The sequence below is a fragment of the Lagopus muta genome, chromosome 16 (assembly GCF_023343835.1).
Source record: "Lagopus muta isolate bLagMut1 chromosome 16, bLagMut1 primary, whole genome shotgun sequence".
Lineage (NCBI taxonomy): Eukaryota > Metazoa > Chordata > Aves > Galliformes > Phasianidae > Lagopus > Lagopus muta.
The window spans coordinates 2,385,167-2,396,114 of NC_064448.1; the positions used below are offsets into that span (position 1 = coordinate 2,385,167).

At 41.5% G+C, this 10,948-nt stretch overlaps 1 protein-coding gene across 1 annotated transcript; it reads left to right on the forward strand.

Annotated features, from left to right (window-relative positions):
• The first annotated feature begins 234 nt into the window (after positions 1 to 234).
• PCK1 (phosphoenolpyruvate carboxykinase 1) lies at positions 235 to 7,877 on the forward strand. Its single transcript, XM_048963070.1, has 10 exons — positions 235 to 400; positions 587 to 861; positions 2,265 to 2,446; positions 3,059 to 3,262; positions 3,594 to 3,781; positions 4,654 to 4,816; positions 4,942 to 5,166; positions 5,258 to 5,389; positions 6,103 to 6,198; positions 6,767 to 7,877. Exons 2-10 carry the CDS (start codon positions 638 to 640, stop codon positions 7,219 to 7,221), a joined length of 1,869 nt encoding a protein of 622 aa, XP_048819027.1. The 5' UTR covers positions 235 to 400; positions 587 to 637; the 3' UTR covers positions 7,222 to 7,877.
• The last annotated feature ends 3,071 nt before the right edge of the window (positions 7,878 to 10,948 follow it).

The window sequence follows — 10,948 nt, forward strand, 5'->3', positions numbered from 1 at the left end:
TTCCACACACTTGGACGTTGTGACGCTTTTGGTTTCAAAGCTAAACTGCATCAAAGTGTGGTCAAACTTCATCAAAGTTTTGTAACTGCTCCAAAGAGCAAATCCAGGGACCAAGAACTACCGCTTTCAGCATTCATTAATCGGACCTGTTCAATGATTACCTCGCCAGGGCTGTTGACAACTTCGCACGATGACAGTGTGTCAGTGGCAGTGTCCCAAAACACAACCAGTGGTGATGTAAAGGACAAGCCTCCCTCACCTCACCCGGTGGGATGGACACCACAGACAATATTTAAGGAAGGAGAACGCCGCCTCAGAAACCAACAAGCACTCCAAAGCAAGGGAAACACCATCAGCTGAAAGGGAGCCAAATCCCCACTGACATCCATCCAACTCAACAGTAAGTACAATGCTTTCTACATATTTTTTCCAGCTTGAGATTAACAGTGATTAACAAAAAAATTCTTTTTGTTGACTTTAGGCAGAGGTATAAAATTAAGCCTACTACAAATTCTGGTCTTTCATTATGCATCATTAATGGTAGAATATCACAGTATGCTAACAAACAAAATATATTTGATTTTAGATCGTGATCAACATTTCAAAGCCCTCAACAAGAGCCACTACAGCTGCAGTAATGCCCCCAGAGCTGAAAGATGAGGTCAACGTCATGCCTAAGGTTATCCAGGGGGATTTGGAGAGCCTGCCTCCAAAAGTGAGGGAGTTCATTGAAAGCAGTGCCAAGCTGTGCCAGCCTGAGAGCATTCATATCTGCGATGGCTCAGAAGAAGAAAACAAAAAAATTCTGGACATCATGGTGGAGCAAGGCATGATCAAGAAGCTGAGCAAGTATGAGAACTGGTGAGTAGTGAAAAGGGGGACAAGGGGTGTCTCAGAACAGCAATGTGCATTCTCTGTCCTGTTTAGGTTTAAAACTGTTCGTAACCTGCAATATTTGCTATCCATGAACATTTTGGCACCCTAGTTTACATAGTTGAAATAATTGAGAACAGCAAACTTTTCCTGTAAAAATTAACATAAAACACAGGAATATCAGCAGTACATTGTCTCTATTTATTAGTTACAGAAATCAGGGAACTGGAATAATGTCATGAGACTTATGTAACTAATCATTAGGAATGGTTGAATATTATTTAGCAAATACATCTTTTGAAGAATTCTACTATTTTAGTCAATTAGTTTATTCGTCAAATACTTTTTTGTGGCATTCAAATAGATCCGTGGGCGTTCAACTGTTATTCAGTAGAGGCATTATTCACATCATGCCAATGCGTTTTGACTGTAATATATTCAGCAAATTCTTTTTTCATATATTTCGTTGTCTCTCCCAACCAACCCAATATGAAAGGAGAATATTAACAACAAGTACATGCTAAGGAATTAAGTGCCAACCAAGAAATCTTCATGGAAGAAATCTGCAAAGACTTTTGAATAACTAAGTGGAGGAATTTGGCAATCTGTTTGCAGACTATTTGGGAGAGAAAAGGGCAAGATTCACCAGATAAATTATTCATTGTTAATTATATGCTTAGCTGTAGTGATGATGGTTATGACAGCCCAGCTAGAACATTTTTATACTCGTGGAAAACTTCTATGCACAGAGGTGAAAACGTGAAACAATCCTTGCCTTTGTAAATAAATGGCAGAAATTTTTAGAGGGGAAAAAGAATTCTGTTTAGTAAACTCTGTCACTGTTTATGACACGCTGATACTCAGTATTTCTGCTGTGATGCCTCTGTCTTAAAAGGACAATGTGAACCTGCAAGGCTGGATTCTCATTCTGCAGGCATTTTGACCAGCACGTAGCATGCTTGCTTGGCATCCACTCTGCTTGAGGCACCACTTTGCGGATCCCACACAAAACAACTGTATACTGATGAGAAGGAGAATTAAACGAGATTTTTAACATTTCTCTCAAAGTCAGCAGCAGAAAATAAAGCTGAGATAAGAGGCAAAGGAACATTAACATGTAACCCGAATTTCCCAAGCCATATAATTTGTTATTCATACTGCAAAGTCTTGAAGCAATTTGTAGGAGCGAATATATCTGACTAATTTTTGAAACTTGTCTCACTTACATTGGCTCTGTCACTTCAGTTTTAGTCTTATAAAACATTGCACCCATTTTGCTAAAGAGTTCCTAGCAGAAGGGTGAAATAAGTGGGTGAAGTGTCATATTGATCTTTTTTAATTTTTTTTTTAAATAATTAACATTGATTTTCCTGGTTTACACTGAAATGCAGCTGGTTGGCTCTCACTAACCCAAGAGACGTAGCAAGAATCGAGAGCAAAACTGTCATTATCACTCAAGAACAGAGAGATACCATCCCAATCCCTACAACTGGAACCAGCCAGCTGGGTCGCTGGATGTCAGAAGAGGATTTTGAGAAAGCTTTCAATATCAGATTCCCAGGCTGCATGCAAGGTGGGTGAGAAAGAAAGGCTGACATGGAATTTTTAGGATTACTGAAACACTAATCATTATTATTCTGATATTTAATAGAAGAAATGTTCGCTGAAGGCTTAGGTGGAGGCTCTCAATGTTAGTCATTGTGTAGGTTTCATCCAGATCTTCTGCACAGATCCAAATGCCTGCCCAACGGTAGCCCTCAGGCTCTTTCCAGTAGAGAACTCATTTTCCTTATAAAGAGGGGCACAGTATGGTTGGAAAATTCAGGTGCTTTCTGCAAGTCACGCAGCACCTCAACACCTGATAGAAAGTGAGGCGAGAACAGAGAATCCCCATGCCCAGCATTCACCTCAGCTGCAGCAGTTTACACCAACAGAGAAGCTTCCACCCACCTCTCCTACTGGCTAGACATTTTGTCTGAACAGCTGCTTTCAACATTTAAGATAAAGCTTCTTGCTACGTGATTTGACAAACAGAAGGATAGATGTTTAAACATCAGAGACACGCACAAGACAAACAGCTTTGAAAGAAGTGAGAAACAACGTCCACATTAGTACAGATGATCTCAAAAGCTCCCTGGTTTGCTCTTCATCACGTAGCATTCTTGCTCCTGTCTCTGTTCGACAGGACGCACAATGTACGCCATCCCCTTCAGCATGGGGCCTATTGGATCTCCTCTGGCCAAGATTGGGATCGAGCTGACAGATTCTCCGTATGTGGTGGCTAGCATGAGGATCATGACACGGATGGGAACAGCTGCTCTGAAAGCCCTGGGCACCGGAGAGTTTGTGAAATGCCTTCACTCGGTTGGATGTCCTCTACCACTAAAAGGTAGGGAAGATTTGAATGTGTCACCCCTGGAAGTACTTGGGCATGTTTTAGAGCTGGCTGCATATTTGCATATTCTCAGCACATTGGAAATGCTCATCATTAAAGATTCGGGGTGGCTTGTGTAATTGCGCTGGGTTAAAAAGTCAATTAAGGAATCAAAGCTCAAGGAGAGTTTCATAGAAAGGAGATTATTACCACCAGTATTTACCAGAGGGTTTCCTTTGAAGCTTCTGGTACGGGTTGCTATCAGAGTCTCGATGCTGATGAAACAGCACAGTCTGATACAGCATGGAAATTGCTGCAGTCATGAGTACAACATTCTGTTCTGCAGAACCATTAATCAACAACTGGCCATGCAACCCAGAGTTAACACTGATTGCTCATCTCCCGGACCGCAGAGAGATCATTTCGTTTGGCAGCGGCTACGGAGGAAACTCCTTACTGGGGAAAAAATGCTTTGCTCTTAGGATTGCCAGCAGAATCGCCAAGGAAGAGGGCTGGCTAGCAGAGCACATGCTGGTAAGAGCTGTTGAGTCCTGATGTGTGTTTGAACAACCATTAAACCTGAATTTAGACCAACATGAATACAGTCACATCTTGAGATCAATAAAATGACAGTCTCATGAGTTAGGTATGAACTTATCACTTAGCAGACTTCTGATAAATAGGAAACTGCTTGCAAGTTCAGGTACCAAACATTCTAAAGAAATAATATAAAATTGGGAACCAAGAAAGATTAAGAACGTCTGACAGTGGCTACTTGTGGGCAGATCTGTGCACTGAGCAAAGCCTAAATGTTATCACTGGGCATCTATATTGACCCTACAAATGGAATCATAAAGGACTGATGCAAGTCTGAAAATTGTCTCTCATGTTATAAACAGGTCTGTGGACTAAAACTTCTGCAATGTTGTCATTTAATTATTCTACTACTGTAGATTACAACTGACAAAAAGAATCTCAAAGTGCATGATTGAAGAGTCTCAGGAGAAATGTCAATGTACTATGAGAAGTATCATGCCTGAAGTGCACTCACTCCATACTAATTTCACAGTAAAAAATTTTGCCTGTTTTTCTTAGCTCTCAGTTAAGAAACACAGCTATATGCAGTCTGTATATTTTTAATCACAAAAATAAAGATGACACGTATGTGACATTTCTAAAAATATAAGGTCTGTTTGCATATAATCTAAGGGCAAGACAAGTGGATTTTTTGCTGAATTAAATACTGCCTGTGTTATTTGTCAACTGTATTACATGCTGCCTCTTTTGTAGGAAGAATTTTGCATAATCAAACGTTTTACCATTACCACTTGCTGGGAGACAGTCTTCAAAATGAAAAATGCAAGAAGAAAGAACTATATTTAACAACTGTCTTTGGTTTTCAATAGATCCTGGGAATTACAAATCCAGAAGGTGAAAAGAAGTATTTTGCTGCAGCATTCCCCAGTGCATGTGGAAAAACCAACTTGGCCATGATGAACCCAAGCCTGCCAGGATGGAAGATTGAATGTGTGGGTGACGATATTGCCTGGATGAAATTTGATGAGCAAGGTATGGAACTGAAATTAGATTGGTGAATAGCCCAGTATTGCTTGCTTTTAGAGTCAGCAAGACTTGCTAAAAGTTCTGGAAATAATTAAAGCAGTTTTATTTATATTTTGTCATTTAACTTCCAGGCAACTTAAGGGCAATCAATCCAGAAAATGGCTTTTTTGGTGTTGCCCCTGGAACCTCAGTCAAAACAAACCCCAATGCTATTAAAACCATATTCAAGAACACCATCTTTACCAATGTAGCTGAAACAAGTGACGGAGGTGTCTACTGGGAAGGCATTGATGAGCCATTACCGCCAGGAGTAACACTGACTTCATGGAAGAACAAGGACTGGACACCAGATAATGGTAACCTGGCTCCGTTCCACATTCTCTCATCTTCCTCTACTGAGTCCGAGTTCCACCTGCCGTTATGACCTTTCTATCACACTCTGTACAGGGGAACCCTGCGCTCATCCCAACTCGCGGTTCTGCACCCCAGCCAGCCAGTGCCCCATCATGGACCCTGCGTGGGAATCGCCTGAAGGCGTGCCCATCGAGGGGATAATATTTGGAGGCCGCAGACCTTCTGGTAAGGGAAGCAGAAACCACCAGCAAGTGTCAAGTGCTCATCACAGGAGAGCCGAAACACAGCTGGGCACAGGCACAAGTTTTGCTATCCCGATACAGAAGCAAGGAGATAACCATGTTAGTTTAGCTGCTCCATGTTAGCCTTTCACACACACGCTTACAGACACTTCCAGTGTGTAAACTGCTAGATGCTAACACCAAACCGTTACTGATAAGAGTGAATTGGAGAGTGGAGAGAGTTCAGGACCCAGTACCTTGGGTAGGAGAAGCATAGCAAATTATTTATGTCAAATTGCTTGGTCTAACTAGTTCAGATAGGAAATGATCAGAGATTTAAACCAGTTGTAGGCAGTTTACAGGTAAAGAAGTTAAATAAATTGGTCTGTTAAAGACCACCTAAAGCTGAAAAAGTGAAGTAATGCTAGGCCTGAATCTAAATCACCATCATGACCACAGGACCAGAATCTGTTTCCAGTAAAATCTGTTGGGAATTCAGATATCTCCCAGCTGATGCGTTCAATAATCAGTAGCCAGTTTTGAGAACATTCATACAGATTGCTCTAAGGCGGCAGGAAATTAACCAAGTTAAAAATCAACAAGGAAAATTAGAATACATTACATAGTAACTGGGATCCAGCAGTATCTCAGTTAGCAAAACCTGTCATAAAAGTGCTTCTGGATCACTAATCACTGAAGTGACTTTGTTCTTTACAGGTGTGCCTCTTGTATACGAGGCCTTTAACTGGCAGCATGGAGTATTTATAGGAGCAGCTATGAGATCTGAAGCAACAGCAGCTGCTGAGCACAAAGGTAAATCAAAATCTAGTCTGCCTATCTGTGTTACAAGCAACCTTCTCTGGAGAGCCTGCTCTCTGTCCTCCTCCTCTGCTCCTGAACATTTAAATCTTGGCAGCTAGTTGTGCAACCTATGCATTTTTACAACAGAAAATATTTATACTGGACTTAACAGCCAGATTTTCCTTAAAAGACAAATTATGCAAAATAATCCCTAGGTGGCAAGCATACAGAGCAGAGTGCAATCACGGTGTTGCCAGAAGAGTTGATATGGAGTTCTTGTTACAGTCTGGGATAAGTAAACTTAAATTTTCTGTGCTGCTAGCGCTCAGCAAAAAATAAATGAATAATGAAGGCCAGCTCTCAAGAACCTTAAACTGTTTGACCTGAGCTTTAAGAAATTTACTTTCCACTGATTGCAAAGATTAATTTAATCTGTACTTCAAGGCTAACATTTGTACCATTTCTCAAAGTTCTGTGGTTCACATGCAGAAAGCTGGCTAAGGGTGCTGGGCAATAAATACTGTGAGGAACTGAAACTTCGTGCTTTAGAATAAATGTTCTCCATTTGTGTTTTGAACAGGAAAAATTATTATGCACGACCCATTTGCCATGAGACCTTTCTTTGGCTACAACTTTGGCAAATACTTAGCACACTGGCTTAGCATGGCACACCGCCCAGCAGCAAAACTACCAAGGATCTTTCATGTTAATTGGTTCCGGAAAGACAGCCAAGGGAAATTCCTGTGGCCTGGCTACGGAGAGAATTCCCGTGTGCTGGAGTGGATGTTCAACAGAATTCAAGGGAAAGCCTCTGCCAAGCCAACTGCCATAGGTTATATCCCTGCTGACACCGCTTTGAACCTGAAGGGCTTAGAAGACATCAACTTAACTGAACTGTTTAATATCTCCAAAGAGTTCTGGGAAAAGGAGGTGGAAGAAGTCAAACAGTACTTCGAGGGGCAAGTTAATGCTGACCTTCCCTATGAAATAGAAAGGGAAATGCTTGCCTTGCAGACGAGAATAAAACAGTTATAGCTGATCAGAAATAGAATTACTTATCAATCCACACATTCTGTAGCAGGATAGAGACATTTTACCAAATCACCACTGAAAGTAAAGCAGCACACTGATGAGCAGGACTTAAGATGAAGGGTAGGTCTTAGTTTAGTTAGACTACAGGTAAGGGCATCCTAGAAATAACTACAGACCCGGTGATTTATAACCACATCAGTTGTTGTGTATTGAGCAGCTGTGGGAATCTGTGAGCACAGTCTTCAAAACTGTGATCTGTCACTTGCATGCACAATTCTGCACATACCTATGATGTATGTAAATTGCTTGCTGACAGCTCAGATATAATCCAGCCTGCAAGGTGCAGCATGTTGTTTCACAACTGCACATAAACCACAAGAGTCTCAGATTAATTTTGTTTTCCATATCTCAGCAGCATCACTTACAGGAAGGAATGAAAAATGAATGTTGTATATATGTATTATCTAAACATATTTCATGACTTAAATATTTTGTAGAAAAATAAAGTTGTAACTTTTATCAGAGTGAAAGATGGCTTTGTATTACTAATGCATATTTAAGACATTGCTATTGTATGTGCCTCATGTTACTGTGATTTCCAGATGTTTTACGTGGCTTATTCTTTAAGCTATTGAAATAAAAGTTTATACAAAACATGACCTAATTTCCAGTATTCTCACTGTTTATAAAACTACGTGCCAACAGATTGGGCCTCCTGACAATAGCACAGCGCAGAGACAAGTTCACAAGTTAGATGTTGACTAGCATTGATCTGCTACTCTTAAGCAAAATAGTTTAAACAATTACTTTCCTTGCAACCTTTATTCGAGCCAAAGGAATGATACAGAAATTATAACACCAACTGAGAGCAGACAGCCAGCTAGAAGCATACTCTCCATAACTAGGCATTACTGGTTGCTTCAGACCTTTGTAAAATAAACTGTCCTCTAGGAAAGTCCCATATTAGGATGTCGCTTGTTTGCTGAAGTCTTAGGATTAGTCTCTGTTCCACAGTACTTTGGCTTCTGCAAAAGGAACTAGCAGAACTGCTGAAGCAAAGAGAGCTTGTGAAAAGCTTTCTAGATTGAGGTGTCTGAAGCCTGAAAGCTTGAGCTGAAAGGGTCTCAGATTGGTTTCCTCATAGACCCAAATGGTAAAACCATCCCATGTTCTCCCAGTTTAAGATATCCTTTATGTGCTTCTCACATCCTTGGCAGGTATCATGCTTTTTCACTTTGGATGCTTGATCTCCCAAAATATATTGCAAATATTTGCTTAGCAAAAAGAAAATCATTTACACTGTGTAATAAGCCTTTTTATAGACCTCGCTTCCTCCCAAAACAAACACTATCAGAGCTGGCCAACAGATGCCCTTCCAAGTTTGCTAGGGGAGGTCACACATCCTGAAAAGCCACTGACTTTGCCTGTAGGAGTTAACTCAAACATTACCAATTCTGAAACAAGCAATAGGACATAAGTCGATAGGTCACACAAAGTGTAGGCAACAGAAAGCTGCGATGGAAGCAGAGCAGAGCCGTGTAGCCTCTGGAGAAGCGATTGCCTGTTGGCCTGTTTGCTGCTCAGTAGCACATCTCTATGGGTGTAGGTCTCCTGAATGTGCTCCAAATACAAATCAAACAGTCAATCAAGGGGGACGACTAAACAACTCAGCGCATTCACCCTCCCCTGGGGTGCAAGGGGTGACATCGTACGTATAAAACAGTTACTTGTAATTGTGCAGTTGATTGGCTTGGTCCATTCCCAAACTTGTGGCTGTTTGGGAGCTGCTGTTTAGGTAAGATTGAGGGAGGAGAAGGAGATCTCAGAGAATCCATCGTGGTAATATCTGAGTGACAGCCAGCTGCAGTCTCAGGATTTCTTAAGGGCCCCCACGAGAGGCTCTTGGTTCTAAACAATGCCAAAACACTCAGCGCTTTTTGAAATGCTGCCCAGGAGATGTGCAGAAGTTCAGGGCTTTCCAGAGCTCTATGAATCTGACAGAAGGAGCGGCTCATGTTTCATGTCAGAGGAACCCATGCCAAAGACCCAAATCTTGTGCCTGTATGGACCTGGATAAGGCAGTGACCCTCGTCCCATGAAATGCTGCTCAGCAGCAACACAGGTACCATCACTGTGAGCCCACATGACTTACAGCTCATCTCCACCTGCAGGTATCGCTGGCACAAGGCACCTCACAACCAGCCCAACACAGGGTGCTGCACTGCAGCTGAGGCCTCGCTTCCATCCATGATGGCTGCCTTGCTGCAGCCTGACAGGCTCTGGGCAAACCCTGCTCTGGGTGTTCTTCCCACAGCTCCTCAGAAAGGGCTAGCACAAAAAATTCTGGCAAAAGCATTGATGGTCATCTCGCTCCACACGTTTTAACCACATGTACCTCCTCAAACACTGCTCAGAGTGATGGGCAGACAAATTGTTCCTGCAAATACAGAAAATGGAGGGAAAGTCTGCTGTGCTGCAAAGGCTGAGAACAAGAAAATAACTTCTTACGTGAATCATTCAACAGCCCCTTTGTATGTAAATGTATCTGTAACCTATCAGCATCTATGGGGAGTACAGTTCACATCCTGAATGATCACAGTGTTTAGTGTTGGCATGGAGAATGTTTAAAAAAGAGAAGGCGGAGGTTTAAAATTTAGAAACTCAGTCAACCGAGCCAGATTATGATCTCAACTTCTCTCCTTCCAACAAATGCTATGCTCCGTAAAAACAAAATGAATTGCAACAAAATGCTTTTAAATTGAAATTTGGAATTTCCCCTGATTTTCTCAAGAAAGAGGGGAAGGCAACAAATGCAATAAACTTCTTCAAATTAGTAAAGAAATATAAAACGTGTCCTATTAAATGAGATTCAGAGAAAGGCAGCATGGGGAAGACTAACACATGAAGAGTACATAGCCATAACATTTGCAACAGCTGTGTTATGAAATGCACTCGGTGTTCTGGGAAGCGAGAAACAAAATACTTTGTTAAAACACTTGTGGATGTACCAGTGGCTGGCGAGAAGAGAGACAAAGTCAAAATCACACTTTAACCACGAATGCTATTGGGGATATGGGCTTCTGTCATGATTTACCAAAACCAGGTGGCACAATGATGGACACGCCATGCCCACGGAGGCCCTGCTCAACGCTGCAAAGTTAGCACAGTCTCTTTAACTCGCTGCTCTCAGGGTCAAATATATTAACACAAAGAAGTCTGCAAAGCTCAGAAGCAGGCCTTGGCCCAACCTCTGTACAGGTTGAGAAGTCTCTGAGCTCGATGCCCTTCTTGGACTCATTTCTAAAGTGTTTCAAGATCAGATTTCCGACCACGTTTTGTCTCATCTCTTCAAAACCCTTTCTCAGGTTCCAATCCCTTTCATAATTAGTCTGAGTACATCATATATCAACACATTTCTGTCCTTTCAACATGAATGAAGGCTACACCAAATAGAGAAGTAAAACCGAGAAGCATCATCTAGCTTGCTGCAGAGCTTTTCATCGGAAAAAACAAAATCCCACTTCCAATCTCACAACTCCGTGGTGATAGAGCTATTTTCAGGGAAAGAAGCAAAATTCAGAGAAATGACATTTTTGCTGTGGGAAATACTGTTTTCCAAAAACCTTGGCTACCATAGTAACATGATTTATTCCATACTTGCGGCAGTGTAGTCAATTAGCTCCCTCACTGAAGACAATTATTGTGACTAGAGACATACCTGGCTGCAAGA

Excerpts from the sequence above, each read along its gene's own strand:
- PCK1 (XM_048963070.1), top strand. The coding sequence starts at position 638 with ATGCCCCCAGAGCTGAAAGATGAGGTCAACGTCATGCCTAAGGTTATC. Across the intron at positions 2,447-3,058 it reads ATTCCCAGGCTGCATGCAAG|GACGCACAATGTACGCCATC; the intron begins GTGGGTGAGAAA and ends TCTGTTCGACAG. Across the intron at positions 4,817-4,941 it reads GATGAAATTTGATGAGCAAG|GCAACTTAAGGGCAATCAAT; the intron begins GTATGGAACTGA and ends TTTAACTTCCAG.